The sequence below is a fragment of the Procambarus clarkii genome, chromosome 13 (genome assembly GCF_040958095.1).
Source record: "Procambarus clarkii isolate CNS0578487 chromosome 13, FALCON_Pclarkii_2.0, whole genome shotgun sequence".
Lineage (NCBI taxonomy): Eukaryota > Metazoa > Arthropoda > Malacostraca > Decapoda > Cambaridae > Procambarus > Procambarus clarkii.
Window position 1 is genome coordinate 7,659,420 of NC_091162.1, and position 17,578 is coordinate 7,676,997.

Sequence of the window (17,578 nt, forward strand, 5' to 3'; positions counted from 1 at the left end):
GCTGTCTTTATCCCTGTTCCCTGCCTCCCAGCGTGTCCCCCCCCATTGTCACTGCCGCTCATCAAGTTAGCGGCGTGAGGCATTACCTGTGGCCGCTGCCTCTCCCTCCCACATATAACATAACCTCCGCGACCCTCCAAAAGTACGGTAATCAATACACTTTGCACGACCCCCCCCCTGCCCCCTCCCTCTCTCACACTCCACGTGGACCCCGACGCTGCTTTGTTTTGGGGGCGGGGCCTCGCGGGGGAATACCGCGCGGGGATTGGGTGGCTGGGGAGCCAATAGGCGGGAGTTATTCCGGTGGCTGCAGCACGCCATTACAGGATTTGAAGCTCCGAGTTGAACAATGGTTCTCGGCCGCTCCGGCCACGATTTGTGAATATTTCCCGCATTTATGGAAGTGAATTTATTAGAAAAATCATATATATAGCAAGTGGGTGATCAGGCGGAGGCGTGTAGTGAGTGTGGCGAGTGTGTGTAGTGGTGAAGTGTATGGTGAGAACTGTGGTAGTGATGGTGGCGGCGGCGGCCATGTTGCTCTACCCTCCCCGGGCTCCTCTCTTATAGCAGCCTCCTGCTCCCTAGGCCTGCCCTGGGCCTGCCCTGGGCCTGCCCTAGGCCTGCCCTGGCCCGCTCCTGGCCCCACGCCCTAGGCTCGGCCCTGGCCACCACGCTGCAGACATGTATCCCGCCCCGAGGCCTCCAGGAGCTGTATGTATCCCTCTCTGTGTGTCCCCTCTTGTAGGCTAGGTATACATGTGTATATGTGTCCCTCAGGGTCCTGTAGGAGGGCCCTGGTGGGTCCTTCAGGGTCCTGGTGGGTCCTGGGCCCTGGTGGGTCCTTCAGGGCCCTGGTGGGTCCTTCAGGGCCCTGGTGGGTCCTTCAGGGCCCTGGTGGGTCCTTCAGGGCCCTGGTGGGTCCTTCAGAGCCCTGGTGGGTCCTTCAGAGCCCTGGTGGGTCCTTCAGGGCCCTGGTGGGTCCTTCAGGGCCCTGGTGGATCCTTCAGGGCCCTGGTGGGTCCTTCAGGGCCCTGGTGGGTCCTTCAGGGCCCTGGTGGGTCCTTCAGGGCCCTGGTGGGTCCTTCAGGGCCCTGGTGGGTCCTTCAGGGCCCTGGTGGGTCCTTCAGGGCCCTGGTGGGTCCTTCAGGGCCCTGGTGTGTGCTTCAGGGCCCTGGTGGGTCCTGTAGGAGGGTCCTGGTGGGTCCTTCAGGGTCCTGGTGGGTCCTTCAGGGTCCTTCAGGGTCCTGGTGGGTCCTTCAGGGTCCTGGTGGGTCCTTCAGGGTCCTGGTGGGTCCTGGTGGGTCCTGTAGGAGGGTCCTTCAGGGTCCTGTAGGAGGGTCCTGGTGGGTCCTTCTGGGCCCTGGTGGTCCTTCAGGGTCCTGGTGGGTCCTTCAGGGTCCTGGTGGGTCCTTCTGGGCCCTGGTGTGTGCTTCAGGGTCCTGGTGGGTACTTCAGGGTCTTGCTGGGTCCTGTAGGTGTGTCCCTCAGGGTCCCTGTAGGTGTGTCCCTCAGGGTCCCTGTAGGTGTGTCCCTCAGGGTCCCTGTAGGTGTGTCCCTCAGGGTCCCTGTAGGTGTGTCCCTCAGGGTCCCTGTAGGTGTGTCCCTCAGGGTCCCTGTAGGTGTGTCCCTCAGGGTCCCTGTAGGTGTGTCCCTCAGGGTCCCTGTAGGTGTGTCCCTCAGGGTCCCTGTAGGTGTGTCCCTCAGGGTCCCTGTAGGTGTGTCCCTCAGGGTCCCTGTAGGTGTGTCCCTCAGGGTCCCTGTAGGTGTGTCCCGCAGGGGTCCTGTAGGTGTGTCCCGCAGGGGTCCTGTAGGTGTGTCCCGCAGGGGTCCTGTAGGTGTGTCCCGCAGGGGTCCTGTAGGTGTGTCCCGCAGGGGTCCTGTAGGTGTCCCGCAGGGGTCCTGTAGGTGTCCCTCAGGGGTCCTGTAGGTGTGTCCCGCAGGGGTCCTGTAGGTGTGTCCCTAAGGGGTCCTGTAGGTGTGTCCCTCAGGGGTCCTGTAGGTGTGTCCCGCAGGGGTCCTGTAGGTGTGTCCCGCAGGGGTCCTGTAGGTGTGTCCCTCAGGGGTCCTGTAGGTGTGTCCCTCAGGGGTCCTGTAGGTGTGTCCCTCAGGGGTCCTGTAGGTGTGTCCCTCAGGGGTCCTGTAGGTGTGTCCCTCAGGGGTCCTGTAGGTGTGTCCCTCAGGGGTCCTGTAGGTGTGTCCTTCAGGGGTCCTGTAGGTGTGTCCCTCAGGGGTCCTGTAGGTGTGTCCCTCAGGGGTCCTGTAGGTGTGTCCCTCAGGGGTCCTGTAGGTGTGTCCCTCAGGGGTCCTGTAGGTGTGTCCCTCAGGGGTCCTGTAGGTGTGTCCCTCAGGGGTCCTGTAGGTGTGTCCCGCAGGGGAATTGTAGGTGTGTCCCTCAGGGTCCTGTAGGTGTGTCCCTCAGGGGTCCTGTAGGTGTGTCCCTCAGGGGTCCTGCAGGTGTGTCCCTCAGGGGTCCTGCAGGTGTGTCCCTCAGGGGTCCTGCAGGTGTGTCCCTCAGGGGTCCTGCAGGTGTGTCCCTCAGGGGTCCTGCAGGTGTGTCCCTCAGGGGTCCTGCAGGTGTGTCCCTCAGGGGTCCTGTAGGTGTGTCCCTCAGGGTCCCTGTAGGTGTGTCCCTCAGGGGCTAATATATGCAGTATATTCTATCGTATTGTATTGAAGTGGCTATTGTATTTTGGTTATCCTCTCGAGGGCTACTGTATTTAGGTGGCCCCTTTAAAGGCTACTGTAGTTGGTTCCTGGTGGTGGGGTCCTGCAGGTGGGTGATGTAGGTGCTCGGCCAGCAGGTGTTTAAGGTGTGTTGGGTGTTGTGGTGTGGGTTTGTGTGGGTGGGAGGGAGCCCTCAGTATGGCACCAACCGGCACCCTAATAACCCCACACTTGAAGCCCTCCATTGCTTCACCAGTGTTGGAGGGGATGAGGCCAGCGGGGGTGAAGGGTTGGTTAGGCCAGCTGGGAGGCTACGCCTACGGGTGAGGCTAACATTTAAATTTTGCCCCGAGGGGCGAGTTTATTGGGCAGCGCCACTCATCTTGTGAGTGAACATACCACCATAGCAGAATGTACAACACTCCCCAATAGGAAGAACTAACATGTAACCTAGCTGTGTCAGCTACGGTGACCCCACACATGCTGACGGCCACACCTACACGGCCCGTCAGCAACCCGTTCTCGCAAATTTAATAAGTCAATATTGACTTATTAAATATGTGCATAGGTGACATACTTAACACAATAGTTTCCCTTGAAAAGCTTCATAGAAAACACCGACCTTACCTAACCTACTTAGTATGTTAAGATAAGCATCTTATTGCTTCGTAATTACAATTGTTACCTAACCTATAATAGGTATAGGTTAAGTAATAATTATAATTACGAAGCAATAAGATGCTTATCTTAAGATACTAACAAGGTTAGGTAAGGTCGGTGTTTTCTATGAATCTTTTTAAGGGTATCTATTATGTTTAGTATATCACCTATGCACGTAGTTAATAAGTCAATATTGACTTTACGAATTTGCGAGAACGGGTTGCCGTCAGCTACGATTACCACAGCTTCGGTTAGTAGAATATATTTGTGGTCCTGGAACCATTTCGAGGGTGACTAGTGTTAGAGAAGGGGGAGGGAAGGGTGGTTAACGTACCTGGTTTGACCTGTAGCCGGTACCTAAGGCTTTGTTGACCTCACTGCCCTGGACAGGTCAGGTCAGGTAATTGGTTATATGCTTCCGGTGATTGTAGAGTAATTGTTTGTGTATGTGTGGTGCCTTCAGGCTTGGTGATAACATTACTGCTTGTGTGTGTATGTGTGGTGCCTTCAGGCTTGGTGATAACATTACTGCTTGTGTGTGTATGTGTGGTGCCTTCAGGCTTGGTGATAACATTACTGCTTGTGTGTGTATGTGTGGTGCCTTCAGGCTTGGTGATAACATTACTGCTTGTGTGTGTATGTGTGGTGCCTTCAGGCTTGGTGATAACATTACTGCTTGTGTGTGTATGTGTGGTGCCTTCAGGCTTGGTGATAACATTACTGCTTGTGTGTGTATGTGTGGTGCCTTCAGGTTTGGTGATAACATTACTGCTTGTGTGTGTATGTGTGGTGCCTTCAGGTTTGGTGATAACATTACTGCTTGTGTGTGTATGTGTGGTGCCTTCAGGCTTGGTGATAACATTACTGCTTGTGTGTGTATGTGTGGTGCCTTCAGGCTTGGTGATAACATTACTGCTTGTGTGTGTATGTGTGGTGCCTTCAGGTTTGGTGATAACATTACTGCTTGTGTGTGTATGTGTGGTGCCTTCAGGCTTGGTGATAACATTACTGCTTGTGTGTGTATGTGTGGTGCCTTCAGGTTTGGTGATAACATTACTGCTTGTGTGTGTATAGTGACGTGAGGGCCACGATGCTACTAGCTACCTAGTATATTTAATATGACACGCCTCATTCATTGTTATCGTCTCCCCTATTCCCCCCTTTCATCATTTCCACGCTACTGCGTGATTCCTAAGCTCGTCACGCGTCGTTTAAACTTACCCCCTGATCATGTCCCCCTCACTCCCCTCCCTGGCCACCCTACCCTCCTCCCTCACCCTCGCACCACGTGGACGCTAGGGAGGGACGCGCCACGTTTTCAACTGGGTGAGAGTTGATTGTCACGGTTGAGTATTGACTTGTATGGTGTGTGGCAGCACACTTACGGGTGCTTCACGAGAGTATGAAGTGGGATTGATTTCAGACCATCTTCCAACGTGCAGTTTGTACTATCCCATTTTGTGTCCGGCGGTCGGCGGCCACTATCCACATCTTGTAGCCTCCCTCCTCTAGCCCTGCCATCCATTAGGGCCATGCACCACCCCTGATCCTCCCGGACGATACTATCCAGGGATCATCCCGTGGTCTTCTCTGGCCGGCTGGTATCCCTCTCCCTAAGCCTCTCCACCTCACCCCCAGTTCTCTCCCCCCACCCCCCCCCCTTTTCTAAGTCTCACCATCTCCCAGTTCTTTTCTTCCTCCGTAAGTGTCTCAGCCACCCCTACCCCCCTTCTCGTCCCTACCCTCCCCCCCCATTCCCGTTTCTTACCTCGACCCTCATTCCCCCATTTCCCTATCCCAGGCCCACTCGCTTCCACTCCTTTATCCTGTAATAATCATTGTCTTCGCCTTCATATCATTTCGCGTCTCATTCTTATCCAATTCCTCCGCCCGTCTAGTATTCCTTTAGCGTGTTCCCCCCCCCCTTCCCCTGACGCGCCTTGACGCCCCCTGCCTCCCCCCTTCCCTCTGCTGGTCTTATCATGGCCGTCTCCCCTGGGCGCTTACACCAGAGCCCAACCTCCGTGGGCCACTTGTTCAGTAATGGCTGTTGCTAATTGATGTTCGGCCTCCCCCCTCCCGCTCTTCCACCCCCCCCCCACCTTCCCTTCCTCATCATTCTGTCCCCCCTCCTGCGTCCTTCCAACCCCCCCTCAGTCACTCACCCTTCCACCCCCCTAATCATCATCATCGGCTTTCAGTTGGCCTCTCCCTTGACCAAGTTCTTGTGTCACTCTCGATTATGGGGCGGGATTCCTGTTAGAATGTTTGGGTCATTGTGTGGGGTTGTTGTCCATCTGTACCTTATGGACTTGGAGAGGGCCTGCGGGCCGCTCCAAGCAACAGCCTGGTGGACCAAACTCTCACAAGTCAAGCCTGGCCTCGGGCCGGGCTTGAGGAAGAACTCTTAGAACCCCATCAACCAGGTATCAACCAGACTGCGTCTCTCATGCTGCTTACTTCTGCTTGTATACATTTGGACTAGACTATTCGGGGTCTCTTCAGCCTGGGGTCGAGGCTGAACTTTGATGTTTAGTGGCAAATCTCACTTTAGTGAGAGCTTGTTGGAAGTGTGTGTAGTCGTGTGCGTGTTGTGTACCTACACATACACGCGTACACGGCCTTTTTTCCTGCGGTGGGCGGGTTCCGCCTCCCACGGCTTGGGACCAACTTTATTCCTTTCTTACCTGCCCTCCTCTCCCACTCCCCCACCCTCCCATCCCTGTTCCTTTCCCTTCCCTTCCTCCTCTTGCCCCCCCCCCCCCCTCTGTTCCCTACCCCTCTCATCACCCATTTATATCCCTGGTCGTAGGGTGGTCACCATTATTCTCCTGCCCTGCCTTGCCCTCCGTGCCTCGGGTGTGTGGTGGTGGACCACGTGCTGCCACACGGAGAGCGAGGCAGGGCGGGAAGCTGCCTCACCCTGCCCCTAACCCACCTATACTGCACCTTCCTCTCCAAGGTCAGCCACCACCTACCTTTTTGTAGGTCACCACCGTCAACCTCCTCCATTTGTTTACATTCCTTCCTGCACCTTTAACTGTATACAGTCTCTCCCGTAAGCTTAGGTTATGCTTTAAATTTTAAATTTTGCCCCGAGGGGCGAGTTTATTGGGCAGCGCCACTCATCTTGAGTGGACACAGCTTTCATTACGGTTTTTAGACCTTAATATTTTTATTTTTATCTTTAAAACACATTTTGTTGTCTACTTTAACTTCAGTTTAAATGCAGGCGATGAGTCACAATAACGTGGCTGAAGTATATTGACCAGACCACACACTAGAAGGTGAAGGGACGACGACGTTTCGGTCCGTTCTGGACCATTCTCAAGTCGATTCAGTTTAAATCTCAATTTAAATACCTTGTCACACACTCCTAAATTATTTTAACGAATTCCTTTTCCGAAGAAATAGGCTGCAAGAGTTTAATTTTTTTATGGGTGTGTGTTGTATGTGTTTACGCTTAGAGTTTCTAATTGTTTGTTAACGTTCCAGCCGCTGGGAGTCACTTCGGCTCGGGATTTGCTCTTTGAACTGTTTGTTTCAAAGGAAGTCAAATAGGCATTCGATCCTAACTAGTCGTGCGCTGTTTGTTTATGTAAAGTTTGTTGGTAAGCCACAAACATTGTAAAGTGCGGATTATACAACCACTGCTACAGTGTACAGGCCTACTGCTCTTAGGCCTGGTCTGACTTGGTAAGCTGTGTATACATGGTGTACTTTGTCCTGATTTATGGTATACATACATGGTGATGGTGTATGTTGACATAGCTATGTTGTTGATATGTCGGGGGGGGGGGGGTATTTACGTGGTAAAGCGTCGACCTTGATCTGTAGTGTGTATAAACACTCATCACCTAGTTGTGCTTGTGGAGGTTGAGCTCTGGCTCTGTGGTCCCGCCTCTCAACTGTCAATCAACTGGTGTACAGGTTCCTGAGCCTATTGGGCTCTATCATATCTACACTTGAAACTGTGTATGGAGTCAGCCTCCACCACATCACTGCCTAATGCATTCCATCCGTTAACTACTCTGACACTGAACAAAATATTTTTCAGTGTGTGCAGTTACTATTTGTGACTATAGGATCGAGCTGTTAGCTCCTGGACCCCGCCTTTCTAACCGTTAGTTGTCTAATGTGCTGACTCCCGACTAATTTTCCTCTTATATCTACTATAGACATGTATATTTTTCACATACACATACCCAGGACGCTGCCCGTAGCAACAGTCGAACTCCAGAGTAGTTATTTACTGCCGGGTGAACAGAGCATCAGATGAAAGAACCCGCCCAGTTGTTTCTGCCTTTGTCAGAAATCTAACCCCGGGCCCTTAGGAATACCATCATCAAGCTCTGTACTCACCTAGTTGTGTTTGCGGGGGTTGAGCTCTGGCTCTTTGGTCCCGCCTCTCAACCGTCAATCAACATGTGTACAGATTCCTGAGCCTATCGGGCTCTGTCATATCTACACTTGAAACTGTGTATGGAGTCAGCCTCCACCACATCACCCCCTAATGCATTCCATTTGTCAACCACTCTGACACTAAAAAAGTTCTTTCTAATATCTCTGTGGCTCATTTGGGCACTCAGTTTCCACCTGTGTCCCCTTGTGCGTGTTCCCCTTGTGTTAACTAGACTGTCTTTATCTACCCTATCAATTCCCTTCAGAATCTTGAATGTGGTGATCATGTCCCCCCTAACTCTTCTGTCTTCCAGCGAAGTGAGGTTTAACTCCCGTAGTCTCTCCTCGTAGCTCATACCTCTCAGCTCGGGTACTAGTCTGGTGGCAAACCTTTGAACCTTTTCCAGTTTAGTCTTATCCTTGACTAGATATGGACTCCATGCTGGGGCTGCATACTCCAGGATTGGCCTGACATATGTGGTATACAAAGTTCTGAATGATTCTTTACACAAGTTTCTGAATGCCGTTCGTATGTTGGCCAGCCTGGCATATGCCGCTGATGTTATCCGCTTGATATGTGCTGCAGGAGACAGGTCTGGCGTGATATCAACCCCCAAGTCTTTTTCCTTCTCTGACTCCTGAAGAATTTCCTCTCCCAGATGATACCTTGTATCTGGCCTCCTGCTCCCTACACCTATCTTCATTACATTACATTTGGTTGGGTTAAACTCTAACAACCATTTGTTCGACCATTCCTTCAGCTTGTCTAGGTCTTCTTGAAGCCTCAAACAGTCCTCTTCTGTTTTAATCCTTCTCATAATTTTAGCATCGTCCACAAACATTGAGAGAAATGAATCGATACCCTCCGGGAGATCATTTACATATATCAGAAACAAGATAGGACCGAGTACAGAGCCCTGTGGGACTCCACTGGTGACTTCACGCCAATCGGAGGTCTCACCCCTCACCGTAACTCTCTGCTTCCTATTGCTTAGATACTCCCTTATCCACTGGAGCACCTTACCAGCTACACCTGCCTGTCTCTCCAGCTTATGTACCAGCCTCTTATGCGGTACTGTGTCAAAGGCTTTCCGACAATCCAAGAAAATGCAGTCCGCCCAGCCCTCTCTTTCTTGCTTAATCTGTGTCACCTGATCGTAGAATTCTATCAAGCCTGTAAGGCAAGATTTACCCTCCCTGAACCCATGTTGGCGATTTGTCACGAAGTCCCTTCTCTCCAGATGTGTTACCAGGTTTTTTCTCACGATCTTCTCCATCACCTTGCATGGTATACAAGTCAAGGACACTGGCCTGTAGTTCAGTGCCTCTTGTCTGTCGCCCTTTTTGTATATTGGGACCACATTTGCCGTCTTCCATATTTCTGGTAGGTCTCCCGTCTCTAGTGACTTACTATACACTATGGAGAGTGGCAAGCAAAGTGCCTCTGCACACTCTTTCAGTACCCATGGTGAGATGCCATCTGGACCAACAGCCTTTCTAACATCCAGATCCAGCAGGTGTCTCTTGACCTCCTCTCTCGTAATTTCGAACTCCTCCAAGGCCGCCTGGTTTATATCCCTTTCTCCTAGCACAGTGACCTCACCCTGTTCTATTGTGAAGACCTCCTGGAACCTCTTGTTGAGTTCCTCACACACCTCTCTGTCATTCTCTGTATACCTGTCCTCGCCTGTTCTAAGTTTCAATACCTGTTCTTTCACTGTTGTTTTCCTTCTGATGTGACTGTGGAGTAGCTTTGGTTCGGTCTTGGCTTTGTTTGCTATATCATTTTCAAAATTTTTATCGGCTTCTCTTCTCACCCTGACGTACTCATTCCTGGTTCTCTGGTATCTCTCTCTGCTTTCTGGTGTTCTGTTATTCCGGAAGTTCCTCCACGCCTTTTTGTTCAGTTTCTTCGCTTCCATACATGCCCTATTATACCATAGATTCTTCTGTTGCTTCTCGGATTTTTCCCTTTGGGCCGGGATGAACCTGTTTACTGCCTCCTGACACTTTTGGGTAACATAGTCCATCATACCCTGTACAGACTTGTCTCTGAGGTCTGTGTCCCAAGGTATTTCACTTAGGAAACTTCTCATCTGTTCATAATTCCCCTTTCGGTATGCCAGCCTTTTGATTCCTAGTTCTTTTTGGGGGGAGATAAGTCCTAGCTCTACCAGGTACTCAAAGTTCAATACACTGTGGTCACTCATTCCCAAGGGCGCTTCCATCTTAACTTCCCTTATATCCCATTCATTTAGGGTAAATATCAAATCAAGCATTGCTGGTTCATCTAATCCTCTCATTCTTGTTGGTTCTTTGGTGTGCTGGCTTAGAAAGTTTCTTGTTGCCACGTCCAGCAGCTTAGCTCTCCATGTTTCTGGTCCTCCATGCAGGTCTCTGTTCTTCCAATCTATCTTCCCATGGTTGAAGTCTCCCATAATTAGTAGTCCAGATCCATTCCTGCTAGCAACAGAAGCTGCTCTTTCTATTATGTTAATGGTGGCCATGTTGTTTCTATCATATTCCTGTCTAGGTCTTCTGTCATTTGGTGGTGGATTATACATGACTGCGACTATTATTTTTTTCCCTCCATTTGTTACAGTACCTGCTATGTAGTCACTGTGTGTGTGTGCGCGTGTGCTTGTGTGCGCGCGCGCACGCGTGTGTGTGTGTACTCACCTAATTGTGCTTGCGGGGATTGAGCTTTGGCTCTTTGGGCCCGCCTCTCAACTGTGTGTGTGTGTGTGAGCAACCCGTTCTCGCAAATTCGTAAAGTCAATATTGACTTATTAACTACGTGCATAGGTGATATACTAAACATAATAGATACCCTTAAAAAGATTCATAGAAAACACCGACCTTACCTAACCTTGTTAGTATCTTAAGATAAGCATCTTATTGCTTCGTAATTACAATTATTACTTAACCTATACCTATTATAGGTTAGGTAATAATTGTAATTACGAAGCAATAAGATGCTTATCTTAACATACTAAGTAGCTTAGGTAAGGTCGGTGTTTTCTATGAATCTTTTTAAGGGTATCTATTATGTTAAGTGTCACCTATGCACATATTTAATAAGTCAATATTGACTTATTAAATTGGCGAGAACGGGTTGGTGTGAGAGAGGGGGAAGGTTGCCTTGTCTGTTATTTCTCTCCACGGTTGAGAGTGTGGGGGGGGGGAGGAATGGCGTACCCTAACTATTCAGATGACTAATTAGGCCTAAGGCCTAGTGGTTCCTTAAGCTCTCCTGTGTCTACAAAATAGGCAGATTAGCCAAGGCCAGCTTCACCTTTTGTTAAAGTCTGTGGCTCCGTTGGGTTACAGCAGTAGGCCTATTCTATCCCCGTTCAGGTTAACTGTGCTGGGTGTGGGGGGGGGGGGGGTTGGAGATTGTAAATGTAATCCTTGAGATTAATGTTTGTGCTTGGCCAATCACCTCGTTGTGGTGCCAGGTAAAGTATTCGCCAATCCTAGATGTGTGGTGATTGGCCTTGATGTGTGTGGTGATTGACCTTGATGTGTGTGGTGATTGGCCTTGGTGTGTGTGGTGATTGGCCTTGATGTGTGTGGTGATTGACCTTGATGTGTGTGGTGATTGACCTTGATGTGTGTGGTGATTGACCTTGATGTGTGTGGTGATTGACCTTGATGTGTGTGGTGATTGGCCTTGATGTGTGTGGTGATTGGCCTTGATGTGTGTGGTGATTGACCTTGATGTGTGTGGTGATTGACCTTGATGTGTGTGGTGATTGACCTTGATGTGTGTGGTGATTGGCCTTGATGTATGTGGTGATTGACCTTGATGTGTGTGGTGATTGACCTTGATGTGTGTGGTGATTGACCTTGATGTGTGTGGTGATTGACCTTGATGTGTGTGGTGATTGACCTTGAAGTATGTGGTGGTTGACCTTGAAGTATGTGGTTGTTGACCTTGAAGTATGTGGTGGTTGACCTTGAAGTATGTGGTGGTTGACCTTGAAGTATGTGGTTGTTGGCCTTGAAGTATGTGGTGGTTGACCTTGAAGTATGTGGTGGTTGACCTTGAAGTATGTGGTTGTTGGCCTTGAAGTATGTGGTGGTTGACCTTGAAGTATGTGGTGGTTGACCTTGAAGTATGTGGTGGTTGACCTTGATGTATGTGGTGGTTGACCTTGAAGTATGTGGTGGTTGACCTTGAAGTATGTGGTGGTTGACCTTGAAGTATGTGGTGGTTGACCTTGAAGTATGTGGTGGTTGACCTTGAAGTATGCTGTGGTTGACCTTGAAGTATGTGGTGGTTGACCTTGAAGTATGTGGTGGTTGACCTTGAAGTATGTGGTGGTTGACCTTGAAGTATGTGGTGGTTGACCTTGAAGTATGTGGTTGTTGACCTTGAAGTATGTGGTGGTTGACCTTGAAGTATGTGGTGGTTGACCTTGAAGTATGTGGTGGTTGACCTTGATGTATGTGGTGGTTGACCTTGAAGTATGTGGTGGTTGACCTTGAAGTATGTGGTTGTTGACCTTGAAGTATGTGGTTGTTGACCTTGAAGTATGTGGTGGTTGACCTTGAAGTATGTGGTTGTTGACCTTGAAGTATGTGGTTGTTGACCTTGAAGTATGCTGTACACACTTCACACTGAGGAAGGAATGTTCTGATGTGTGCGCCTGGCTATTGACTTAGGCTTAGGTTTACCTTTATTTAAATACCTGTGTCTGAAGATGCGTTTGACTGTTTGTATTCCGTTGGATGAGCTCATTATTAGAGTGGCAAGTAATTTGACTGAAGAGGAGCTGTTGTAACTGTTGCGGCGACTGCTGATAAGTCCTTCAGCGCCTCCTGAAGTAGCTCGTTCTGGCCAGTCCCCCCAACGTGAAGAAACCGTCGTACTAAAGTGCCTTATCCTAACCTACCCCCCCACACACACAACGGAATATTGTCAATTTCACGAGGGCTGTGGTGGGTATGTGGACCTGCGGGCCGCTCCAAGCAACAGCCTGGTGGACCAAGTTATTGAAAGTCAAGCCTGGCCTCGGGTCGGGCTTGGGGAGTAGAACAACTCCCAGAACCCCATCAACCAGGCTGCCATTTTCTTGCGCGGGAGAATGTACGTTAAAATGCGAGGTGGTATTAGGAGGCCAGGTTGTCAGAAGACATGTTGAGAGAGTGAGAGAGAGTGAGAGAGAGTGAGAGAGAGTGAGAGAGAGTGAGAGAGAGTGAGAGAGAGTGAGAGAGAGTGAGAGAGAGTGAGTGTGAGAGAGTGTGTGTGAGAGAGTGTGTGTGAGAGAGTGTGTGTGAGAGAGTGTGTGTGAGAGAGTGTGTGTGAGAGAGTGTGTGTGAGAGAGTGTGTGTGAGAGAGTGTGTGTGAGAGAGTGTGTGTGAGAGAGTGTGTGTGAGAGAGTGTGTGTGAGAGAGTGTGTGTGAGAGAGTGTGTGTGAGAGAGTGTGTGTGAGAGAGTGTGTGTGAGAGAGTGTGTGTGAGAGAGTGTGTGTGAGAGAGTGTGTGTGAGAGAGTGTGTGTGAGAGAGTGTGTGTGAGAGAGTGTGTGTGAGAGAGTGTGTGTGAGAGAGTGTGTGTGAGAGAGTGTGTGTGAGAGAGTGTGTGTGAGAGAGTGTGTGTGAGAGAGTGTGTGTGAGAGAGTGTGTGTGAGAGAGTGTGTGTGAGAGAGTGTGTGTGAGAGAGTGTGTGTGAGAGAGTGTGTGTGAGAGAGTGTGTGTGAGAGAGTGTGTGTGAGAGAGTGTGTGTGAGAGAGTGTGTGTGAGAGAGTGTGTGTGTGAGAGAGAGGGAGAGAGAGAGAGAGAGAGAGAGAAAAGGAAGGCGTCGCCGGGAGCAGCGAGGTGGGACGTGGTGTTTCGCTACGGTGTCGATACAAGCATGTGTACCAATTGGTACTCACCTAACTCACCTAGTTGTGCTTGCGGGGGTTGAGCTTTGGCTCTTTGGTCCCGCCTCTCAACTGCCAATCAACAGGTGTACAGGTTCCTGAGCCTACTGGGCTCTATCATATCTACACTTGAAACTGTGTATGGAGTCAGCCTCCACCACATCACTGCCTAATGCATTCCATCCGTTAACTACTCTACTGAAAAAGTTCTTTCTAACGTCTCTGTGACTCATGTGGGTACTCAGTTTCTACCTGTGTCCCCTAGTGCGTGTGCCCCTAGTGTTAAATAGCCTGTCTTTATCTACCCTGTCGATTCCCTTGAGAATCTTGAATGTGGTGATCATGTCCCCCCTAACTCTTCTGTCTTCCAACGAAGTGAGGTTCAATTCCCGTAGTCTCTCCTCGTAGCTCATACCTCTCAGCTCGGGTACTAGTCTGGTGGCAAACCTTTGAGCCTTTTCCAGTTTAGTCTTATGCTTGACTAGATATGGACTCCATGCTGGAGCCGCATACTCCAGGATTGGTCTGACATATGTAGTATATAATGTTCTGAAAGATTCCTTACACAAGTTTCTAAAAGCCGTTCTTATGTTAGCCAACCTGGCATATGCTGCTGATGTTATCCTCTTGATATGAGCTTCAGGGGACAGGTCTGGCGTGATATCAGCCCCCAGGTCTTTCTCTCTCTCTGACTCTTGAAGTATTTCATCTCCCAAGTGATACCTTGTATCTGGTCTCCTGCTTCCTACCCCTATCTTCATTACATTACATTTGCTTGGGTTAAACTCTAACATCCATTTGTTCGACCATTCCTGCAGCTTGTCCAGGTCTTCTTGAAGCCTCAAGCTGTCCTCCTCTGTCTTAATCCTTCTCATAATTTTGGCGTCGTCAGCAAACATTGAGAGGAATGAGTCTATAACCTCTGGGAGATCATTTACGTATATCAGAAACAGGATAGGTCCAAGCACAGAGCCCTGTGGGACTCCACTGGTGACTTCACGCCATTCTGAGGTCTCACCCCTCACTATAACACTCTGCTTCCTATTGCTTAGGTACTCCCTTATCCACTGGAGCGCCCTACCAGTTACTCCTGCCTGTTTCTCCAGCTTATGCATCAACCTTTTATGGGGTACTGTGTCAAAGGCTTTCCGACAGTCCAAAAAAATGCAGTCCGCCCATCCTTCTCTTTCTTGCTTAATCTTTGTCACCTGATCATAGAATTCTATCAAGCCTGTAAGGCAAGATTTACCCTCCCTGAACCCATGTTGATGGGTTGTCACGAAGTCTCTTCTCTCCAGATGTGTTACTAGGTTTTTTCTCACAATCTTCTCCATCACCTTGCATGGTATACAAGTTAAGGACACTGGCCTGTAGTTCAGTGCCTCTTGTCTGTCGCCCTTTTTAAATATTGGTACTACATTAGCAGTCTTCCATATTTCTGGTAGGTCCCCCGTTTCCAGTGACCTACTATACACTATGGAGAGTGGCAAGCAAAGTGCTCCTGCACACTCTTTCAATACCCATGGTGAGATTCCATCCGGCCCAACAGCTTTTCTCACATCCAGCTCCAATAGGTGCTTCTTGACCTCATCTCTTGTAATTTCGAACCTTTCCAAGGTCACCTGGTTTGCTGCCACCTCTCCTAGCGCTGTGACTTCTCCCTGTTCTATTGTAAAGACCTCCTGGAACCTTTTGTTGAGTTCTTCACACACCTCTTTGTCATTCTCTATGTACCTGTCCTCGCCCACCCTAAGTTTCATCACCTGTTCCTTCACTGTTGTCTTCCTCCTGATGTGACTGTGTAGTAGCTTTGGTTCGGTCTTGGCTTTATTAGCTATATCATTTTCATACCTTTTCTCAGCTGCTCTTCTCACACTGACATACTCGTTCCTGGTACTCTGGTATCTCTCTCTACTTTCTGGTGTTCTGTTATTACGGAAGTTCCTCCATGCCCTTTTGTTCAGCTCCTTTGCTTTCATACATTCCCTATTAAACCACGGATTCTTCCTTTGCTTCTCTGTGTTTTCCTGTTGGGCTGGGACAAACCTGCTTACAGCCTCCTGACATTTTTGGTGACATAGTCCATCATGTCTTGTACGGACTTGGTTCCGAGTTCTGTGTCCCAATGTATATCCCATAGGAATTTATTCATCTCCTCATAGTTTCCCTTTCGGTATGCCAGCCATTTGTTTCCCAGTTCTTTTTTGGGGGTGATAATTCCTAGCTCAACAAGGTACTCAAAGCTCAATACAGTATGATCACTCATTCCCAAAGGGGCTTCCAACTTAACTTCACTTATATCCGACTCATTTAGGGTAAATATCAGATCAAGCAAGGCTGGTTCATCCCCTCCTCTCGTTCTCCTGTGTGTGTGTGTGTGTGTGTGTGTGTGTGTGTGTGTGTGTGTGTGTGTGTATTCCGTGTGTCAGTAATGTGATGTTGACAGTTACCTGGAGGACAGATGGGGTTTGTGTCAGGCGAAAGCGCTTTAGTCACTATGGCTGTGTAGTATAATACTTGCATAGGTTATGAGGACGAAGTGTCCAGTCATTTGAACCATCGGGGATTGAACGCCCACCGTGCAAGAAGGCCGTTGCCCCACCAAGTGGTTCAAGTGGACAGTATAAACATTAGTTAGGATGCAGCTGATTGCTACTGTTAAATAAGTTACAAGGATCCAAAAATTACACCCTATTCATTTCATTTTCCAGTGTTAACTTTGTGTTATAAATTCGACAAGTTGTAACCGATACTCCCTTTTTTAGTTGACTCTAATTAACAAATACATCTCCTCTCTTGTTTGAAAGTTTATTAATAAATTCTTATCACTTGTGACCCAAGCGAACAAGGCTGTTCAGTACAGGACGGTAGAGTTGTTAGGTTAAGATTGAGCAGTTATCAGGATGAATAAATATAGCCTTAAATGTCCTGTATTAGAGTGTACTATTAAGTAAAACAAGACAGAAATGGTCATTTATTGTATAATTTAAAAATACCAGGTGTTATGAACAAATCCACAAGGGCCGTGACGAGGATTCGAACCTGCGTCCGGGAGCATCCCAGACACTGCCTTAATCGACTGAGCTACGACAGGGTTAAAAAGAGTTGAAACCGAAGTTCTACTGAACTTACTGGATCCCGTAGCCTCTCCGAGGCACAAACCAGGAACCAGATTCACGAAGCAGTTACGCAAGAACTTACGAACCTGTCCATCTTTTCTCAATCTTTGGCGGCTTTGTTTACACGTATTAAACAGTTAATGAGCCCCCGAAGCATCAGGAGGCTGTTTATAACAATAACAACAGTTGATCGGCAACTTTTCATGCTTGTAAACTGTTTAATAAATGTAACCAAAGCCGTCAAAGATTGAGGAAAGATGTACACGTTGGTAAGTACTTGCGTAGCTGCTTCGTGAATCTGGCCCCAGGATTCACGAAGCAAAAAAGCAAAAAGAAACTATGAAGTTCGCATAGCAGGGCAAGCAAAGACAAATCCTAAAGGGTTTTTTCAGTTATATCGTACTAAGACTAGGGAAAGGATAGGTCCATTAAAAACTGAGACAGGTCAAATAACAGATAGTGATGAAGAGATGAGTAGTATTTTTAATAAATATTTTGTATCTGTATTTACTAAAGAGGAACTTAACAATATGCCTTCAGCCGAACAAGTCTATGTGGGTGGGGACGAGGACAGGTTGACGAGTTTAACAGTTACCAGGGAGGATGTTCTTAAACAAATAGTAAAACTCAAACCAAACAAATCCCCAGGGCCGGATGAAGTGTTTGCCAGGGTGCTTAAAGAATGCAAAGAGGAGCTTTGTGACCCACTGTCAACCATATTTAATAAATCAATAGAGTCAGGCAGAGTGCCAGAGTTTTGGAAAGTTGCTAATGTGATACCAGTTTTTAAGAAAGGAGATAGATCACTTGCGTCTAACTATCGACCAATTAGCCTAACGTCTATTGTGGGAAAGTTACTCGAA

The 17,578-nt window shown here is 48.8% G+C and overlaps 1 protein-coding gene across 1 annotated transcript in view; it reads left to right on the forward strand.

The window, feature by feature from the left end:
• Window positions 1-287: 287 nt before the first annotated feature.
• The window catches only part of LOC123749736 (protein groucho), a gene marked incomplete in the record, with an annotated part of 135,633 nt that continues 118,342 nt past the window's right edge, over window positions 288-17,578 (forward strand). Inside the window, 1 exon segment of the mRNA XM_069323609.1 lies at window positions 288-714. Coding sequence (XP_069179710.1) covers window positions 685-714 — 30 coding nt within the window.